Genomic DNA, 21,551 nt, shown 5'->3' with positions numbered 1-21,551 from the left:
CTCCAGGGAGAAGATTCCTTAAAAGTTACGTGCCTCATTCATTGGATTAGGAGCTACTAACTGCAGCATATGGTTCACAGGTTCATATTGACGGACGTAAACATTCCTAATCGTTAAGGCCTTTCTGAATCAACTAGGAGTTAGATGTGGTTTCATGCACTTTTCAAAGAGTTTGATGAGAACACGGCAGCTTTAGAATGCTGGCATAGCGCTTTTTTAAAAGTTTTGTTTGATGGGCGTATTCATCTGGCCCCCGCCATGTTATTTCCTCCCCACACCCTCTAGACCCCATCTCTTTACCACCCTGCATGGGGGCTAAAAGAAAATACCATAGCCTGCGTTTAAAGCCTTGAATGTGACCACGAGAGGGTTATTTGAACATTGTTTTATACATTATAATGAAAAACGCCTCATCAGACCCGAGGATAGTGCACCTGAAGCGGAGAACCCTGGCTCAGACATCAATAAGACAGACATGTGTTATTCGAGTGAACTATCTGGAGGGGGAGGACAATTAATAAAGGATCAATTTCACAGATGGAGCATTCGTTGCTTGTATACATGAAAAAATGCACGTCATGTTTCCTGGAGCAGCCAAGAAGAAAAAACGATGCGCTGAAACACGTTTTAAGCGATGAGAGAGTGGAACTCCAACGCGGAGTACCGTGCAGCAAGCCCCTTCAGCATAACATACTAAAAAGCAAACCGGTGGCGTAAATATAAAGACTACATGTGAAAATTAATATTATCTCCTTCTTATACATTCATTTTGAAATGTTAGTAGAAAAGATACATTCCCCACCAAAATGTCTACATCCTGTACCAGTGGTTGATTAGTAAGAGATTTCAATGCACGATTCCAGCAGTTTTTGAGCTTTTGCAAATTCTCATTGGAACATTCAACTTTAAGCTTTAATGTTTCATCGGAAGCTGCCACCTGGATTGCCTCCTTTCAGGAGGATTGATTGATTGAGTGATATTTTATTTCTATCGCGCTCGTACACAAGTGTTTCAGAGCGCGACAAGGAAGGGAGGGGAACAGGGGAGAACAAAACAGCGATCTTACTAGGCCCAGTGACATTGAGAACGCGCAAGTGCATGGGAGAGGGGGGGAGGGGAAAAGTGCATGGAAGGGGGAGAGGTGGAAAGTGCGAAGCAGAGGAGAAACAGATAAATAACAATAAATAAATAATAAAGGCAGCAAACAGTGGTAATGCAGCCAGCAATTTGCATGCGCTAGGTTTAAGGCAGCAGACAGGGTAGGTCTGATAAGTGCAGGAAGAAAAAAAGGGGGGGCTGTATGGGTACAGATACAGACCCCAGTGCAAGGGGTGGCCTGGAGGCAGTGCGGGAGGGTGGCAGGATGAGCAGGTAAATGGGCCCAAAAGACAGAGGGTGGCCAGGTGCACGGTGCCAAGAGAGAACAGATCAGCAGGGGAGAGGGGGAGCGAAGGCAGAAGAAAAGAGGAAGGTCTTGAGGTGCTTCCGGAACCGGAGATGGTTCTCCACAAATTTTAGAGTGGCAGGGAGGCTGTTCCAGAGGGAGGCCCCAGCCGAAGACAGATCTAACCCCAGCTAATTTCTTAGAAAAACGACTGACCCTGAGTGAGTTGGAGGTAGAGGAGCGAAGAGCTCGAGAGGGGAGGTATTTGCGGAGGGATAGCTGAAGGTATTTTGGACCCAGGCCCCAGAAAGCCTTGTGGACAATGCAGAGGGTTTTGAATTTAATCCTTGCATCCACTGGGAGCCAGTGGAGAGATTTCAGAGCTGGAGAGATACGATCCCAGGGCTTGAGGCCAAGGACAAGTCTTGCAGTCCTGTTTTGGATTAGTTGCAGAGGGCGGAGAGTAGAGGCAGGTAGATTTAGAAAGAGGCTGTTACAATAGTCCAAGCTAGAGAGAACCAGAGCTTGAGATACCATGAGCTTCTGGGGGAAAGAGAGGAAAGGCAGAGTACCTCTGAGGAGGTGCAGTCGGAAATTTGACTTTTTAGAGACCTCAGAGATGTGGGCGGAGAAGGAAAGGGTGGAGTCAAAGATGACCCCGAGGTTCTTAGCCTCGCAGGTGGGGGTAGGAGGAGGGGCAAGGGAGGCCGGCCAGAGAGTGAGGGGAAAGGATGGTGAAGGTGTGCCAATGAGGAAGATCTCCGTCTTGCTGACATTCAGACAAAGATCATTGGCGGTACACCAATCTTGAATGGCAGTTAGGCAATCAGAGATGAGAGAGGGAGAGGAGGTGGCAGAGGGCAGCTTGAAAATGAGTTGAGTGTCATCAGCGTAGCACTGGAAATTTGAGCAGAAAATGGCAATGCAGTGGGCGAGAGTTGCCAGGTATTGGTTGAAAAGCCAGGGCAAGAGGTTAGACCCCTGGGGAACACCACAGGTAGAGAGGAAGATAGATGAAAGGAAGGACCCAAGTTGGACCTGGGAGGATCGATCTGAGAGGAAAGAGGTCAGCCAGGCCAGAGCCTGGCTGACCGTGATACCCAGGTTTTCACGGAGATGGTTGAGCAGGATGGTATGGTTGACCGTGTCGAAGGCAGAAGAGAGATTGAGGAGAATGTTAGAGTTAAGGTTGGTGAACAGATCTTCACGGATGTTTAGGAGAGTAGTTTCTGTGCTTCTGGCAGCTCTGAAGCCAGACTGGTGGTCATGGAGACAGCCAACAGAATTGGAATGAAGGTTAAGCTGAGAGATGGCCAACTTTTCCAGGAGTTTGCCAAGAAAGGGATTAATGGAAATTGGGCAATAGTTAGCTGGACAAGAAGGATCAGCTGTGGGTTTCTTGAGAAGAGGATGCACAAAGGAGTGCTTCAGAGGGGAGGAGAAGGATCCAGAGGCAAAGGAGTGGTTGCAAAAATCAGCAAGGGCCGGAGCGAGGGTGTCAATGTGGTCCTTGATGGTTTTAGAGAAACAGGGATGAACCTGTTTTGAAGAGGCTTTCATCGATCGGACTAGTCTAGCAACCTCGTCAGGGGTGAAAAGAGGAAAGGACGAGAAGGATGGTGGGAGGGTGGCTAAAGGAGGGTCAGCAAGCACAGATGGAGAGGGAAGAGGAGGAATGTGGGTGGAGAGGGTGGACAGGATGTCCTGGGTTTCTGAAATGATGTGAGAGGCAAGGGCATTGCAAAGAGCCTGGGAGGCAACAGGAGGGGTAGAGACTGCAGCAGGGTTGGCCAGCTCCTTGCAGATTTTAAAGAGTTCAGCCGAGTTGTTAGATGCCGCAGAGACACGAGCTTGAATGTGGACTCTCTTCTTGGTGAGGACAGAGTCGGTATTGCCTTTGTAGCAGGCGACAGGCCAGTTTGTCAGAGGATGAACAGGAAGTCCTCCATTTCCTCTCAGCTGCCCTACACTTACATTTAAGTGTAGCTAGGTCAGAGTCATACCAGGAATTGCACTTGGCTTTGGACTTCAAATGGATCCTCATGACAGGGGCAAGAACATCAAGCGTATCAGAAAGTGAAGAGTAGAGCAGAGACAGGGCTGTATTAGGATGAGAGACAGCCAAAGGTGGAGGGGGGGGGGGAGAGAGAAAGTGGTGGGAAAAGCCTCAACTGACACACGCTTCATGGGCCGGATGTCCGAGAAGGTAGGTGGCAGTGTTGGGGTAGGCTTGGCTTGGGGGGAAGAGAGGGGGAGATGAGATGAGAGGAGGGAGTGATCGCTCCAGGAGAGAGGAGTGTTCAGAGGGATGGAGAGGGGGAGATCAGAGGAGATCAAGACATTGAGTGTGTGCTCTGCAGAGTGAGTCGGGCCAGAGGGGAGGATGGACAGAGAAAGGGAGTCGCAGAGGTCACAGAAGAGTACAGAGGAGGAGCAAGGAGAGTCTAAATGTATATTTAGGTCACAGAGAAGGAGGAGTTGAGTGGTAGAGGCCAGGAGGGAGGAGGAGAGGTCTGCCCACTCAGAGAGAAATGAGGTGATTTGACCAGGAGGCCGGTAGATGGTAACCACAGTAAGAGAATGGGTAGGCGAGAGAGAAAGCCTACAGACAAGGCATTCAAAAGAGAAGTAGGTCTGAGTGGGAATGATAGAGGCAGGAATCCACTCAGGGAAGGTCAGGGATACCCCCCCACCGGACCGGGAGGATCTGGGTGCTGAGAGGATCTTGTAGCTATCAGGGAGGAGAGTGTCAAAGCTCATGACTGAGCTGGCCGTGAACCATATCTCGGTAAGACCAAGGACATCAAGGTCTAGTTCTTCAAGGAGGTGGCAGATGTCAGAGGAGTGTTTGACGGCAGAGCGAGAGTTGAGAGTGGCAGTATGAAGAAGGTTGCCAGCCTTAAAGACCTTCGGGGGAGGGGTACAGATCAGAGGTACACCCTGTGGAGGAGAAAGAGCCCTCGGAGAGGCAGAGGAGGAGGAGGAGAGTGAGGGCAAGGTAGCCAAGGAGGGAGAGGAGGGAACAGTAGGAGATGAAAGGAAATTGATGAGGCGAGGGAAGCGCCTATCAAAGAGAAAGAGATTGGCCTGAGAGTCTTGGACCATGAAAGTGCCATTTAGGTAGACATTAATGATGACTTTAGAGGAGTCGAAGGAAGCCATGAGAACTTCCCAGCGAGGAGAGATTCTTTAGAGTGTTCACTGACAAGCCAGTGCCCCATCTGCACCCATCTCCTGTGGGATCCCACAAGGGTCATGTCTCCCCCCACCCTCTGCAATATCTTCACTAAGCCACTATTTGACCTCTTAGACTCAATTGCTGTATCTCATACCAATTACGCCAATGACATCCAAATCCTTCTCCCCTCTCAGGCTCTGACACACTAAACACAGTTTACCAGACTAACCAGGCATGGATGGCAATACACCGTCTTTGCCTCAATGACGAAAAGACAGAAATTCTCCTTGTTGGACCCTCGTCGACGATTAAGAAACTCAGCCAGCAATACGCTGCATTTACCATAGATGGAATCACTATCCCCGTCTTGCGGAGAGTAAAGACATTGGGAGACTACCTTGATGCCACTCTGTCACTGACAAGGCAAGTCAATGCCAGTGCCTCCTCTGCCGCCCACACTGCAAAACGTATTAATGCATGTAGGCCATATCTCCTGACAGTTGCCTTGCCATCGCCTGAGCTGTCATTAGCTCTAGGCTTGACTACTGTAATGCACTCTTCGCAGGCACCTCCTCACGTAACTGTTATGTAGTGACAGTCTGTGTGATTCTGTCAGTCTGTGATGCCACATGGAGTGTTGTTGTGTGAATGATGGAATGTTGATCCGAGGGTTCCATACTGAGGCAGTTAGAGCTCCCCTGCCTGGGTGATGGGGCCAGTGCTGATTATAGTCCATACTCTCATGTATTTAGCCTTATGTAACTGTGTCTTAAGTTCCTGTAATAAACCTAACAAGTAATCCAAGTAAGCCTGGAAGTCACCAGTAACATAAATAAGATGCAAGTCATCCAAAACAATGCACTCCAAGCGGTCCTCAACATCCCCAGATCAGAGCATATATATATATATATATATATATATATATATATACAGCAAGAAGAAATGCACATTGGCTCCCGATACTGGAACGTATCACGTACAAAACTGTGTCCATCACATACAGATGTCTCTCCAAGGCGGCTCAAGCTTCCCAGCCATGGCAGCTAAACACTGGCACTCTCTACCGACCACCTTGCATTCTGAACAATTCTATTGGTCCTTCCGGAAAGGCCTAAAAATGTGGCTCTTTGTAGAAGCCCCTACTATGTGCCTCCATTCTATCCTACCATTTTGTGATCTCATGCATGTAACTTGAATGTAACAGCGACTTGATGCCCCTGGGCTCAGTGTGCTTTATAAATGTTAAAATAAATAAATAAATAAACACATGTAACAGCTCAGAATCATGACCAGAGCAGAGGTCATGGAAGTGTCATTTTACTTGCTTTTAACATATTATGGTCAATTTGCACTGTCTAACTCTAGATTCATGCATAGCACAACCTTACCAATCATCCCCACCAAGGCCAACCCTTCACCTACTGGCAAAACCTTTCACTCATCCAACCAAAACAACTCTGCACCTCCATAGCACTCGATGGAATCACTCTTCTGACATAAAGAAATGCTTTACGACAAGGAAAATATTCGTATGATTTTATAACTGGCAATTATCTTCGGTAATGAGCTATATCTCATACCAAATATCAACAGTAACACAATGGGATTACTTGTGGGATAGAAATTGGAAAAGGTCTTCTATTGGCATTACAACAACAGCGTATCGGGAACATTCAGCAAGAGGCAGGGACATCTTTTCACCAAAATGCCAGGGGTAGCGGAAGTGACATCAAATGATCCTTGACCTCTGATGACATCACAGCTAGTGGTGTAATTTGATCCCACCCTGATGAGACATCACGGGAAGTGATGGAACATGACCTTCCACCCCAGGAAGTGGCATCACATAGCATTGTTCCCAAGGCTGAGTTGGCATTGGCAGGATTCAAACCTGCAACCTGCCGATCAAACACGCATCGCTGCAGCGAGCGATCAACCCACTGAGCTATTTTACCGGCTATAGCTATCTTACCGGCAATAGTAAAATGAGCAATTACATGTCTGAATGTTCTCAAAGTCAGAAGGCAAATTACACTCTGTAGTGGATACTATTAAACTGGTAACTGAGATTTAGCAGCAGGCCAGTTCATCTGCAGGTCTGGTGCAAAGTTGTCCACATGCCAAGCTTGCGTGGATCTACTTTTCAGGCTTAAGAGGTTAGCCTTACATGGCATCTCGTACTCTGGCTATTCGTTACCTCATACATGCAAACAAACATCCTGAACAGCATGCCATGGAGATAGGAAAGATAGACACATTACAACAAGGCATTCATTGTGGCACATCAAGGGCCACTTTATGTGATGTGGTCAAATATTTCTACACTGTATACATGCTTTTAGGCACAAGGAGGACAACAAGAAGGAATGTCTTGTGATGATCATAACAGAGACAACAGCAGAAAAGAAACATGCTATTACTGCAACTTGCGAAAAGCAAAATACCTAGTCCCAAATTAATGCTTATTCTACTCTAAATGCTTTTTGGAAGTTTTTGTCTGTATTGTGAATTTGGGGTGTTTAAGAACAGACTAAATCAGTGACTCGCCCACTGAAGTGTACCTGAAATAAACCTTTAATGAGTCTAGCAATTATTGTATAGAATACCAGGAAGGCAAATTATTTGTTATTCCTATTTGTTATTCCTATTCTTACTACTTTTCTTTTAAGAGGCCTGAACAAGAAAGCCAGCCACCCCAGAAACAAAGAGCCATTTGGTACCAGAGCCAGTCCAGGACCTTCCATAATTAAAAAAAGAAAACAATATTTTGTTTTCTTTTTTAGGGGTAACAAGGGAAACCTCAGGGGTCGCAGGGGTGACCCCTGGCAACCCCTAAATGATGTCCCTGGCGAGAGGACCAATTCTATCAAAGAAACCGGTCAACGCTGCCACTTCGCAGGGACTCTCTGCAACCAGGCTCTCTCTTTGCCCAGCATCAGATGGAGGTGCACGCACGGCATCACACATTGCCCATTCCGTGAAAAGGCCATGCCCAGCCTGCGGGCTTCACTGGGCACCCATACAAATGCAGGGGGAAAGGCTTGACTGGGCAGTAGACGCCTGCAGACCCCTTCTGAATGGTGCATTGAGGGAATGCACAACCATCTTAGTGTTCCTCTAATGCTGGTAAAGTGGGAGTGGTCTTCCCTGGACCTCTTTGACTATGCACATAAATAACATCATTCCCTGAGTCATTTGCAACTATTTGCATTTCTGTTTTGCCAATGCTGGGCAGCGTGCAGCGGGGTAGAAATGAAAGGTTTTGTTTTTTGTGCTTGCGTAACCGCTTACTTAATGGCTAACAATATCTGGGCAGGCTAAAGGAGCTAGCTATGAGCCTGTTTAAAGCTTGTGAAGTTGCGTGAGGTCTTCTTTTAAAAGGAGGGGAGCATTAGTATACCTAGACCACAGCATACATAATATATCAACAATTTAAGCTTACCTTAGGGCCGTCTTTTCCTTGCACACCGTCCTCGCCTGGTGGTCCTGGCATCCCCTATAGTAAACAATGAAAATGCCACAATGTATTGTCAAATGCTAGGCAGTTTTCAAAAAAGCACATCCCACTAAGTTGCACAACCATAATCTGTTAATTGAACATCCATAGTGTAGTCAATAATGAATACCTTTTGGACTGATTAAAACTACGCCGGCCTCCTCCAAAACAACATTACACTGTTCTTGTGCTATTGTTAAGGGTTATAAGAGAAAAACGTTCAGGATTGGGGTAGTGGGAGTATTTGGTGACCATCCAATTTGAGGGATGCCTCCAAGTGTGATACCTCTTGCAGTGAATGTTGTCAAGAAAATTAAAGCTGTTTGGTCAGGTACTTGGTGGGGTGGTGGGGGGGTGGGGGAGGTTGTGGCTAGAGATGTCTCTGCAATGGTTGGCTCAGAAGATCCTCAGCCTAAACTTAATAAGCAGCTTTTCTGTCAATCACAAGCAGGTGTCATCCAGAATAACAACTGGGAAGCCTGAAATTACTGTCATGTATGGTTATGAATTGGTCCCCTCTGGCCTGCCAGGTAAGATTTGCATTGATAAAATGGCAGAATAGTTGGACATTAGATCAACATTACCTAGGTTCAGAAGTAGCTGAACAGGGATTTTGTTCTGAAAGAGCAAGAAGAAACACTCTACACCCTGTTTCCTAAGACGCACAGCAGGCCGAGCAGCTCACACATGAGCAAGCTATGTAAGATCAGACGGTTAGTTTGTAGGAGTCAATTTCAGTTATACTTCAAATTCCAAGTGCCCTCATTGGATGGGCTCATTTTTAGAAAAGGTTCATGTTTAATGTGCCTAGAGACATAAGGAACACGGATCAGTTAGCAGCACTTCCATACAATACTTCAACATATCCAAATATAAACCTTTTTCGGGGGTGCAGAGTGACATTTTCAGCCGAATGTGATATTTCCAAAGTGACCTTTTAACGTAAGAGAAATGATAGTAAACAATGGGACGCTTATTGGTCCCCGTCATGAGGAACTGTTTGACCATCTTTGCAGTAATGCTGAAAGCCTGCAAAGCATGTCCTATGGAAAAGCATTACCTTCTATGGAGAAGCTGGGCCCTCAACCTAGGTGTTATCGCTGCCCTATTATCCATAAGGCTGTGGCTACTTTACCGTCCTCAGGCACATGTCTTCTTTATAAGGCCAATTACACCACTTCCTTAAGCCCTCAGACCTGTTCTTCCAGTGTAACTAAGTTGCAGTCAACCATTATTGCAGAACGAATAGATTGTTTGGGACTTTCATCTGAGGACATTGTCCCATTTAGAATTAATGTAGTAAGCACCCCTGCATAGGGGGTCGTCTAGGGCTGGTAATGACACCAGCCCATGCCTAGGAGGGCCCGAGTGAAGTGAGGACCTCATTGTGGTCTCAGGGACATTACCAGCTCTGGACGTCCACTAAGTGGGGGTGATTTCTATTTGCACTCTGGTTCATCCAGGATGTGAATCGTTTTTTTTTAAAACAGGAGATTGGAGCTTCGGGTATTCTGTGAGCCCAATCTCACAAAAAAAAAAACAGATGGCCATCGCCATAGTAACTAGAAAAGGAATGTAGTCCCTTTTCTATTTCTATTATAGCAGTGGCCACAGGTGGGAAGGAGTGCGTGGACTGGAACACAGAAGCTCCAGTCCTGCAGGTAAGTGGGTAGGGAGGGATAGGATGGGAGACAGGTGCCAGATGTTTTAGAGGAGTGGGGGTGTGGGGAGGCAACAGGGAGGGGCTCTCTGTTGCCTCCCCACATTCAAGATTGCGGCACCCAGGGAAGGGAGTCGGGTGGCTGAAAATGCGGGGAGTACACTGTGTGTTCTCGCCCGTGTTTCCCGGCAACCTGATTGGCTGAGCGCCCTTCACTGGGTGCGAATGAAAACATTCAAGTTCGAAAAATCATAATCTTCCCTAGTGCTAGCAGACAGCAACTCATAAAGGCCACTTGAGGACATTGAATCTTTGTTGGACTGCCATGCTAACAGCATCTGCTCAAAGACTTGCATTGATGAACTGATCACAGAACACAGCTGTGTTGATCTGTAAACTGCACCCTCCCACCCCTCACCCCCTCCAACCCTTGCAGGAGCAACCATAATGAGACCACCAAAATAACCCAATGACATCCCAACTTTTTTGGGCTTCTGGCAGATCCTTCATTCACCTAAAGAACTGTTTGCTTACTCTAATACATTCTTCACCCTGTTGAGATTTTCATGACAGAAGGTTCAGGACTGTTAACTGTGCCCTGCATGTAGAAAACTAAGAGCAGCAGATGTTCAGTTGATTGACGCAAAGAACACTATCCCTTTAAGGTCTGACTCAAGGATGAAGCACATTGCATGCATGGATACACTTGCCTAACCTGGAGACTGCCACTCAACACACTGACTGTATCTACTGAAAGAGGAGCAACCTCAGTACACAACGGCCTGGCACATTTGTAATAGTTGCTCAGTAGTTTGCCTTCTATTTACATAAGAATTTCTGCATTAAAAATAACTGGGAGAATGTTAGCTAAATTCGACTCAAATAATGGTACAATTTGTTGCAAAAATAATCTCATGTAGAAAAACATATGAAACACATTTAAGTTTGGGGAACCCCTTTATTTTTCAATATGTTTAGCTGTTATGAAATACTCACTCTCAAACCTGATTCCCCTTGTTCCCCAGCATTGCCATCAAGACCAATCGCTCCCTAAAAACAAGAATATTAAATGAACGTTGGGAGACAAGAATACATGAATTCCAGTAACAATCTGAAAACGGCACGACATCACCTGGTGGAATAATCATGGAATGATGGCACAGTCAGTGCTTGCTGCTGACTAGTGAGAGCCTAGGCTGCGTGCCGAGATGTGGGTGGCAAGGTTCCCCTGTGAGCCTGCATCTGATGTGTCTGTGCACCCTAATCACACATGGAAATATATGCTTGGGCACAATTTAACATGCCTAAAACATACCTTTGCACCTGGTTCGCCCTGCGGACCGATCTCTCCTTCAGTGCCAGGCGGTCCCTATATGAAAAAACAAACTGGGAACTTATTTACATTGATTATTGATATGAACATTTCACAAACAAGAGCATGGACTATTAACAGCACAGAGGTAATTAAATAGTTAAATTCAACTGGGCGTTTTGCTTTTATGATTGTCCTTCCAAATAATCGTCTTCATTATTCATCAAATATTTTCTTGTTTCTGACAAATCATTCAAGCATTGAGATAGATATATATGCCATTTGTCGCAAACTACATACGCTTATCCTGCAATGTTGTGTCTGTGACCTCAAGTATTATTGATTATTACAGAAACTGCTAATTTTGAGGATGTTGACCTGCTGACTTTGATAAATGCATGACTCCTCCCTTTTTTAACCCTCTGATCACCCCTCCACAACCAGCCGTCCCCATTCCTGGCAGCTCAATGGACCTAATCTGTCTCTCCTCTTTCCAGCCATACCCCTCTGCATTGACCCCTCTCCTTATTATCAATCAAACGTGCCCTTCACTGTTTCTGTCCCACCATATCTACTCCCCTCCTCATCCTCAATCACCAAATACAGAGTTGACTCAATTCCATGACTCTCTATCTTGAGAAAATCAGGTCCTTCCTCTAGGAGCTTTCTGTTAAGATGGATTTCTAGAATCAGGCTGTGTGTACAGACTTTAGGAGGCCACCCTAGTTATAGTGAACAGGGAACTATAGGAGGTTAGACAACATCCAATCAAGGTAAACGTGGAGAGCAGTCCAGGCTTTTCTGAGGAAAGTGCGAGTGGGGCCAGAGGCCCGCAATGAGTGCACACAGTGAAGCACACAATTTCAATTTAGACAGGAAAGTATAAAAATACAAATCTTTATTCTAGGCCTTTACATACACTAAAAAATGAAACAAGCAGGTGATATCATCACACAAAACTGACTAATAAATATATATACATTCTCCATAGGTTCTTAAAATGCATTCAAATGACTTATTCAACCCAAAGGTAAGTACATTAATGCAGTAAAGATGGAGCCAAATCACAAGTGAAACTCCCTAACTTCAGCGGTCCAATCCCTATGACGAATGGGGCCTTCTGCCGAAAAGTCATAGGAGCCACAACGCTTCCCTCCAGAATGAAGGCTCTGTAGGTAAATTCTAATTTTAATTCTGCTGGTGATTGTTCAAAAGAAGATATTCAACAAGGTGACTAGGTAAGTAGATTGTCTTTTTATCTTTCAGGAAATACTACCCAGTTTTGACAACCAAAAGGCAGTGAAATGGAATGTCAGGATATAAGGGGACTGATTCCTAATGTTATCCTGTGGAGGACAGGGCGGGCAAGGGGGGCAAATGCTTTGCATTTACTTACCCCCCTCCCTCTGATTTTCCTAGATGATGTGATGTGTCGACTGAGTGTCACTGAAAGTTGGATTTCCTAGCATTGGTTCCGGTGAGAGATTCCCAAGAGCTGTGGGTGCAAGGATTCTTCTGGTCAGGTCCAGATGCAAGATGCAACTCCTGGTGATGCCTCTTTAGGACACTTCACAGGATGGGGGAAGGCAAGTTCCAGAAACTGCCACCGCACAGACGCTGGCAGACGTCCTTCAAGTGGCAGACGGAGAAGCTTTCTCTAAAACGGGATCCCTTGAAGCTGGGACGCTGAAATGTGCACCCATGGTGACTTGTATCACAAGCTGGCGATCACTGATGTTCTTGGTGCAACCACAGAATGTTGACGCTTCTGGTGAAGTAGCCCCTGAGAAAGCTGGTCAGTCCACCAGTTTTTCGAGGGACAGTTCCGAATGCTCAGGACAGCTGGATCCTTGAGAAGGCGTCAAGACTAGTTGGTCCCACAACAGGGCTTCACCGGGCCAGACACAGGAAGGGATACCAGGGGTCTTCTTTGGATCTTCAGTCGGCTGTTCGTCTATGAGGGTATCGTGGCTCCAATGCTGATCTCAAGAAATGGCTGGTAGAGTCCTTTTCCTATACAAAATCAAGGCTTGACGCAAGTCGAAGCCCACCAATGATAAGGTTATCTATCATTCAAACAGCCAGTAGCTTTCCAATCATGGACAGATATTGGTTTCTCTCATGCCCGACACCTAGACTCTCTGGTGACACAGATGTGGAATGGGACTAGACAGTCCCACCCACTTCTTGGGCCACACACACACTTGGCAGCTTTACTGGGCAAGTGCATGACCTTAGATGGGAGTTCCTGACCCGATAAGGAGGAAGAAGGCCAAACTATAATATGGCAAAAACAATCAAAAATCTTGCGGCACAGCCATTTTAGGGCACTAGCTACGTTTAGTTACCATACGCAGCAAACGCGGATGAGCACATTAGAAATAACACAAATTGTACAAATATATCTGCTGCCACCAGCTTGTTTTTAGTCTCATATCAAAGTAACCAAATATTCCAAGTGTAAAAAGCTAGGGTTATACTAATGTATCCTCATTGCACTGCATGGTAAGATGCTGTGTGCAATGTGAAAATGGTACACAAATGTAAAAGGTAAAAGGGAAACCGTTTCCCAGCCCTGATAGTCTGAAGGAGCTTCCCCATAACAAATTAGCAAAAGGCAAGGGAGGTGAAGCTGAAGGCTTTACTTTCTTTCCAAAAGTCAGAACAAGTAAAAAAACAAAGCAACACGATTGGGGATCCATAGAACATATGGAGGGAAAGTTGCCAAAAGAGAAATCTTTCCTAACACTTTATCCAGCCCATGCTAGCTCCATTGAGAAGGCTTTTCAAGACTTCACCCATGCACGCTGTACTCCATTCAACCTGCATTATTACCACATAACATTCTTTACTCTCTCCTGCCCACATCCTCAACCGAGTATCTCCCGAACCTACCAAAGAATGTGGAGCACCATGGTCCGTTCTTTATATAAGGAATCTCTTCACATGCTGTTATTTGCCCTTGGCTCTGCCAAGTCATGCTGCTTCACTAAGCTCATCTCTTCTATTTGCTCTCACTTGTAAAAGCAACCAAGGATCTTCCAGAACATGCTTACCCTGATGTCTGCTTTCTATCCATTCCTCTTCTGTGCCGATTACTTCTCTACTAAAATCTCTAAAGTTCACTCCAGCCCTCTCCACTTTCCTCACCTCAACTCTGTTTCTCGCCTCCACCACTCTATTGACTCTTCCCGCCCCACAGCTTAACCGGCACACCACCTTCTGCGCTCCCGCTGATTCATTTGCACCCAAGAACCTATGTCTTCCATATTTACAAACTATTCTCATCTCCAGGATCTACCCAAACTGTTGTAATGTGGCCACTGCCTTTCCCCTCCTTAAAGACTTATGACTGATCTTAATCGCCCTGCCAACTATTGCCGTGTCTCCCTTCCACTTTAAATATAATATTCTAAGAACACAAGGAGCTCAACCGCACTCATGTCTAACTTCTTTACTAATGTCCATTGCTCCCACCTCTCTTGTAATCCCATACCTTCTTGCTCTCCCCGCTGCCTTCAACACTTTTGACCACTCATTCCTCCTCCTGACTTTTTTACACATTGACTTCCAGGTTATCACTCTAGTCTTCTTCTTACTTATCTAGTCGATCATTTTCCATGTCTCGGAATGCTGGAACATCCCCACAACCCACCGACTACCCGGTTTGCAAGGGGTTTGTCATGGGCCACAATTGTTCATCCTCTAAACCTCATCCCTTAGCAAACCCATTTCTTCCTTCAGATTACTATATCATCTATTTGACAATGACACCCCAGTCTTCTTATCCTTCTCTACCTTTACTCCAGAGCGCTTCTACTGCATCACTGATTGCCTGAATACCATTTCAATTGAATGAGACTTTGCTTTCTTATGCTCAATTCCTCCAGTGCTGAGGTAACCATCCTACTGGTTCTAGCACCAGACCTATTTTCCCTTCCTCTTTCATTGCCCATGATTCATGACTCATTTACCCCATCACTCATGGCCCACAACCTGGGGCTGTTCTCTGAGATGGATCTGAAACTACAACAATACATTATTTCTTCCCAGAGGTGCCAGGTTTACCCTTCACAATGTCTTGAAAACCTACACGTTTTTCACCTTGCACTCTGACAAGACTCCCATCTACAAAATTGTCCTCATCAGTGATCCAGTTTCCTCATTAGAATTCTTCCTTACTCCTTTACTCCTTTACCTTCCTCAAAACAATGCTCAACTTTGCTACACACACCATCTGCAGCTTCTCAAAGTCTTCCCCATCTCTATGCTGCATCTCTGGGTGGGATGGTCGTCCATGCACAAATGTTATCTCTCTTTCAATTCCTTCTAGTCTACTCATCTGTTGCTGTCCCCACCTGGCTAATTCCATTTCTCAGTACTCGCTTCCTGAGATCTACAGCTCATCTCAACCTCTCTATTCCACACCCTCTGGAGTTACCACTCGCTTTGCAACATTTTCTCTACAGATTCTGTCATATGAACTCTAAGGGCCTTGAAGTAGATATTATGGCTTTGTTCTTTTGTGCCCTTATATGTTGTGGATAGAAACTGAATGAAGTCTTATAATAAATACATCTAGTCCACCTTATTTTTAATGTGTTTTATATTGACTGGCAATAGGGTATATTCTCCGGTCATCTTTAAGCCAACATTGTTACTGATGATTCTGTGTTATGTCAGTTTACCTGCATTGCATTTTTCCCTTGACATGTTTGTTATGATACATTGTGTTCTTAAACATTTGAATATTTCTTTCTATCAGAGTTTTTGACGAACGTGCGTGGCTTTTTAAAATATGTTTCTTTATTTCTACTGTACTTCCGGTTACATTTAAAGTGACAGGTACTTCCTTTTCTATCCCAAAAACAACATGGCTCTGAGACTTTTTCTAAAGTCCCTTTCCCGGCCAGTCCCATTTCCTTCTACCTTTTGTTTCCTTTCTTGAACATTGTCTACCCTCAACTACTACCTTGTTATACACTTAAATACCCCTTTCACTCCCAATGCCTTCCTTTTGCCCCACCCACCGCCCGCCACCCCACATCTTTCTTTATTTGCTTATATATTTATTTATTTTATTCAGTGTTATGGTTTAATATCAAAAATGTACACTATAAAATCATACATTAAACAATCTACAGATAGACAAGCAATCAATGTCACAAATTAAAATACAAAAAAAGAAATAGAAAATCATTTATATAAAATCACCTTATACAATTACATTTGATGATCCTGTGAAAGACATATTTAAGAACAAATTCCTTTCTTGTCTATGACACTTTCTATATGTCCCCATACCATGTGCACAGAATATAATAGCACCTTTGAAAGAGCAGCCATTATATTTGACCAATATTGGTTGCCTGATATATCTTCTATATTTCGTACATTGTTTTGGTAATTAATTCTGCATATCGAAATCAAATTAGGACATTGCAGTTTCCAAGCCCCGCCTCCCCCCCGTGCAGACTCTACAAAGTCTCTCTTCGAACGGGATACGTTCTCTAGCTCCAATGACTATATATGATGGCAGCCGATTTAATCTCAATTTCATTCTAAACTGTCTCATGTTTTGGTATATAATTTGAATTAAGTAGCCGAATGGTGACAAATATGGAAAAAACTGTTTTGCATATTCGTTTAGAGACTTTTTTGCTGACAGGTAATCAACATTACTATTTCTGTCCCATTGGTAGGCTTTTTAAGATCAATGATTTCTTGGCATTTGCAAGATTATACATTTGATCCAAATTCCAACCATTGGACCTGTGGCAGTCCATGGTTTATAGTGAATATTTCGAATTACATTTTTTCGAATGCAAAAATGTCGAAAAAATTAAGTCGATTTTTGTTTTTCAAATGTTTCTTTTTTTTTAATGGGGGGGTTCCCCCCAAAACCCCCGTTTCTTTTCTTTAACACTTTATCTTTCTTACAAAACCTCCCAAAAAACGTATTAAATAAAAAAAGAATACATTCGCAATTTTCTTTTCTACTTTATTTTTTCGACATTTTTGCATTTCGAAAAAATGCATTCGACATATTGACTGGACACCGCAGTCCATGCAGGAGGTCACTATCTCCTTCATTGTGAGATTAGTGGCTAAATTAGCCCTGGTTATGTCCTCGTACCAACTCAGTATAATTTTACCCTTATCTGTCATGAGTCTAAATAGGAGAACACACCTTTTTATTTTGATCATAGTTATCATAGTTAACAGGGCGACCAACCCCAATTCCATACGGTTTGCCTCTACCGGCAAGGATTGGGGAGGCTTAGGTTATATCTCCATAATTTCCCTTCCAAGGATTTCAGCCATGATAGCTGCTTGTAAGCAAATGTCTGCAGTCCATACAGTATGCCCGGAACAATACTAGCTTTATATACATTTACCATTCCCTCTATCGAGAAGCTGGCTTTAGTATGTAGAAAACTCTACGCCTTTCTGAATCTAGTAACTGCTTTAGGTGCAATATGCTATTTTAACAACATAGAAGAGTCATAGTTACTAGCAAGTAAAAATATATATAGGAATGCACTACCGGTTTTCCATCCATTTTCCGGTATACAGTAGTTTTGAAACCATGTTGTTTTTCAATTGGTTTTTTAACAAGAAATATTCATTGCAAAATCTCATCATAAAATAAAGGGGGTGAGGAAGGTGATAAAAGGGATACAGGGCTAGGGATTAAATAATAGGGAAGTGGGGTTGGGTAGAGAATCCCCTCAAATATAAGAAAAACAAGTTCAATTAGATTTATCAATAAAAATATTTGTAAAAAATATCAGAAAAAAAACTGGCAGCAAAAGAACATTGAACCCTATTTTCCATATAACATTCCTGTAGACTTACGTTCTATCAACAGCCATGATCTTAGTTTTCTATGATTTATCTTCAAATTGTTGTTGTTCCAGTAGGTGAATTTGAGTAGTTAACGTTTGCTGTTGGAAAGGGGTTTTGTCAAAAATGACTGTCATGAGCAGAGGACAGCCAGGAAATATGCTGTTTGCCCATTTTTGGCAGATAATTTTTGCAACCCTCTGAGGCTATGTGCATATCTGCCTCATATAGATGGAAGAGAAAGGGAGCTAATACGCAACCCTGGCTAGCCCATTGGTGGTCGGAATAAAGGGGGTTAACTGTCCAGTTTGGTTTAATCTTACAGCTACTGACGTATCAGAATAGAACTGAATTAGAAGGTTAAGCAGGCCAGGGTCTATTCCCCACTTGGGCAATTTACCCCATAATCTATGGCATCCGCACAGTCGACAGCACTTGTGCAATCTATAAAAGCAATGTATGATGAGGCGGCCTTAGTCTTTAATGTTCTACGTATAAAATATTGCATTGTCCATATATTATGCCGGTCTCACATTGTTTCCACAAAGTAAATTACTATGTGGTAATATATTTTGTGGAAATTACATCAACACTTTATTTCAACATTTATTGAGTTGTGGGTTAATGGATAAAAAAGGGGGGTGGGCAGGGGTTTGGGCTAAGGGTTATAGTGAAGGGAGACATGGGTTTGGGGGACCCCACAATAAAAGAAAAGTCAAATTAAACTGTCAAAGTAATTTCCACAAATTAAATTACCACAAAGTAATTTACTTTGTGGAAATTATATGGAACCATTATGCATGGTACCCATGCCCCTCCGAAAGCCTGTCTGCTGCAGTGACAGAAGCAGTTGGTTATTAACCCATATTCGGAGCTCCTCCAGTAAAATATTACAAAAAAGTTTACCAGGGGCATCCAACACAGCCTGAAAGTACCTGACGGCTTAGCATATCTGGAATAAATTCCAATAGTAGTTCACTATGGATTGCAGCTGTGATAACGTCTGGGCCGGGAACACCCTTCTACTTAGATCAACAACATTACGCTCATTCCACATAATCCTATTGCCCTTTGTGTTGACTTCATAATGTCCTTCCAATTGATTTCATCTGTTATTATACAAGAAATTCATGTTTAACTCTAATATGTTATGGCCACTAAGGGACGTAGATACGGTGCGTAGAACATGAGGGCCCAATTTGGAGAGCTGTGTCATGGAGATATAATCAACTCTGCTGTAAAACAATCAAGGGACGTAGATACGGTGCGTAGAACATGAGGGCCCAATTTGGAGAGCTGTGTCATGGAGATATAATCAACTCTGCTGTAAAACAATCAAGGGACGTAGATACGGTGCGTAGAACATGAGGGCCCAATTTGGAGAGCTGTGTCATGGAGATATAATCAACTCTGCTGTAAAACAATCCATTGGTCCAAGTGCAATTTTCAGCCGGACTTCTTTTTCTTTCCTCTTTTTAATATTCAAGACATACGCTCACAGATAACTCAACCACTGAGCTACCTGCGAAATTTAAAAAAAAACATTCTTATACTTTGCGGGACAAGACCTACCACAATGTACTAGCCTATCATATTTGTAAATGGCCAACTCGCAGTCAGCATTCAAATCCCCATAAATCATAATTTCCCCCCTTACTATAATTCCAACTCCATCCCATTAGAATTCCCGTTAAGTGTGTCATAATTTCGGCAGTTTGTTTACCACCAACAGTGTCGGATTATTACTTTCGTCCTCACTTACACGTAAACAGGCACACAAAATATTTGGATTTGCCTTCCCGACAGTATATCCTTGGCTCCGATAACCGGGCCACCACAGGGTCTCCCAACCGCCCCTCTTACAGCTTCATATCCCTCTATTATTAAACTGGTTGTGAGCCACGTTTCTTGCAGGACAAATATGTTGCTACCTAGAAGCTTCTGCAGGTCTACTTTTCTTTGGGTATTTTTATTTCCTTAATTATACACCTTTAGCTTTTTTAGCAAAACAATCCCCTGAAACAGTAATTAGCTATTGACGACATTCATCACTGTAGTTTTTTTATTGTTGTTATGAAAGTTTTTTGAAGAAATAGGTGATTATGAATTTGCCAAAGACAAGGTTTGCAATATTTGGAAAGTTCAGAACATTTGAAACAGCAGTTTGACCTGTGTCAGGGTGAACACACAACCAATTTTCAGTAAGACGTCACTATTTTGCCAGGACAGGAGCATTCCTCTCACATGCAGACACACTTACCTCAGGGCCCATTTCCCCAGTAGGGCCAGGATCCCCTTGTTGTCCTCTTGGTCCCTAAAATAGACAAACATGTTATCCATAATATAATTTATTAATTAATTTAATAATATATAATGTTATGCGATTCTAGTCCACATGTTTGATTACTAAATACACATATGCAATACAACATGCCTTATGTGCACACTTTAGGAAAAACCTGACCAGTCATACTGGTAAAACGTGTATAGACATGTATTGATTCACAGATCATGAACACTGAAGGAATGGCCATGGACGATGGATGTTTTTTTGGGCGTACGTTAGGTAGTGCAAATGCAGCCTTCACATAGAGAGGAAGATGAAACATTGCCAGTAGGGCAGGTCGAAGAGCTAAGGGACATATGCTAGCTGCTGTATGTGCTGGAGGTTACATTGCACACACCTTGCTTGGAAGTAGTGGAGAACTGCACATAGAAAAGGTGACCTGCTGCACATGATCTGCATTGGGAATACCCCTGGTGCAGGTCTACCCCTAATCATGATGTTTTTCAGAAGTACAATTCCAAAGACATCAGTGGAACCTGGATGCATCCTGCATTTTGTGCATGTGTTATTAGAGTAGCCATTGTATGGAGACCAGACGCCATGCATGGGCACTGCACTTGAACCAACTGCGTTCATATTCAGAGCTCTGTGTTGGCATTATACGACGCAAAGATCAATGGGGTTGAGGGAGCTAGGACGGGAGGGGGTGACTTATTGGAAGAGCAGCTCATTCACCGTCTATACAACATTGCCTGAAATTAGAAACTACACAAATGATTGAAAGCAGTAGATGTATTTACACCAGGTTATGAAAACTTGATCACTGTGCCCCCATGCAAGAACAAAATTGCATGTCGTATGTTCTTGACATTGTTTGGTTTAGTGTTGTTCATGATGGTTACCTGCATTAGAGAATGTCATATTCTGACTAATGTAGGAATTGCAATTGTAGCATGACATGCTGGTGTTCCTAAATTTGGCAATAGTCAAATTATGGCAATTAACGCCAACAACTCAGTTACCTTTGCTGACTCTCACATACCATGTCTCCACACCTTTGACATTCCAGACAGGAAAGAGCCATTAACCTGCCTCTTAGTAAGAATCCCCTGGTCTTATGGAGTTATAGACACATTGGCCTCCATTCCACTGTGTTGTACCGCACTGCTTACGCCACTGTATCGAGCTTGGCTCCCAGACATAGTGCGACCTTCTACGGGACCGGGTGGGATTTGGAGAAGTCGATGGAGAATCCCAGGTCCGTGAGCAGCTGGACGTTCTTTGCCGTGTGTTCGACGGCGAGCTCCCTTGTTGTTGCCCAGATGAGCCGATGGTCCTGGTAGGGGTAAACGTGGATCCCCAGCAGGCGCAGTCGCGCTGCCACCGGT

The 21,551-nt window shown here is 44.0% G+C and overlaps 1 protein-coding gene across 1 annotated transcript in view; it reads right to left on the bottom strand.

Moving 5' to 3' along the window:
- The window catches only part of COL24A1 (collagen type XXIV alpha 1 chain), a 910,546-nt gene that overhangs the window by 168,119 nt on the left and 720,876 nt on the right, over window positions 1–21,551 (bottom strand). The window contains exons 33-36 of the mRNA XM_069641689.1: window positions 20,137–20,190; window positions 11,034–11,087; window positions 10,715–10,768; window positions 8,005–8,058 (exon numbers count right to left, since the gene is read on the bottom strand). Of these exons, the coding sequence (XP_069497790.1) occupies window positions 8,005–8,058; window positions 10,715–10,768; window positions 11,034–11,087; window positions 20,137–20,190 (216 nt within the window). The remainder of the gene's footprint in view (window positions 1–8,004; window positions 8,059–10,714; window positions 10,769–11,033; window positions 11,088–20,136; window positions 20,191–21,551) is intronic.

The sequence above is a fragment of the Ambystoma mexicanum genome, chromosome 1q (assembly GCF_040938575.1).
Source record: "Ambystoma mexicanum isolate Mex_15411 chromosome 1q, UKY_AmexF1_1, whole genome shotgun sequence".
NCBI classification, from domain to species: Eukaryota; Metazoa; Chordata; class Amphibia; order Caudata; family Ambystomatidae; genus Ambystoma; species Ambystoma mexicanum.
This window is presented reverse-complemented; position numbering and strand designations above follow the sequence as displayed.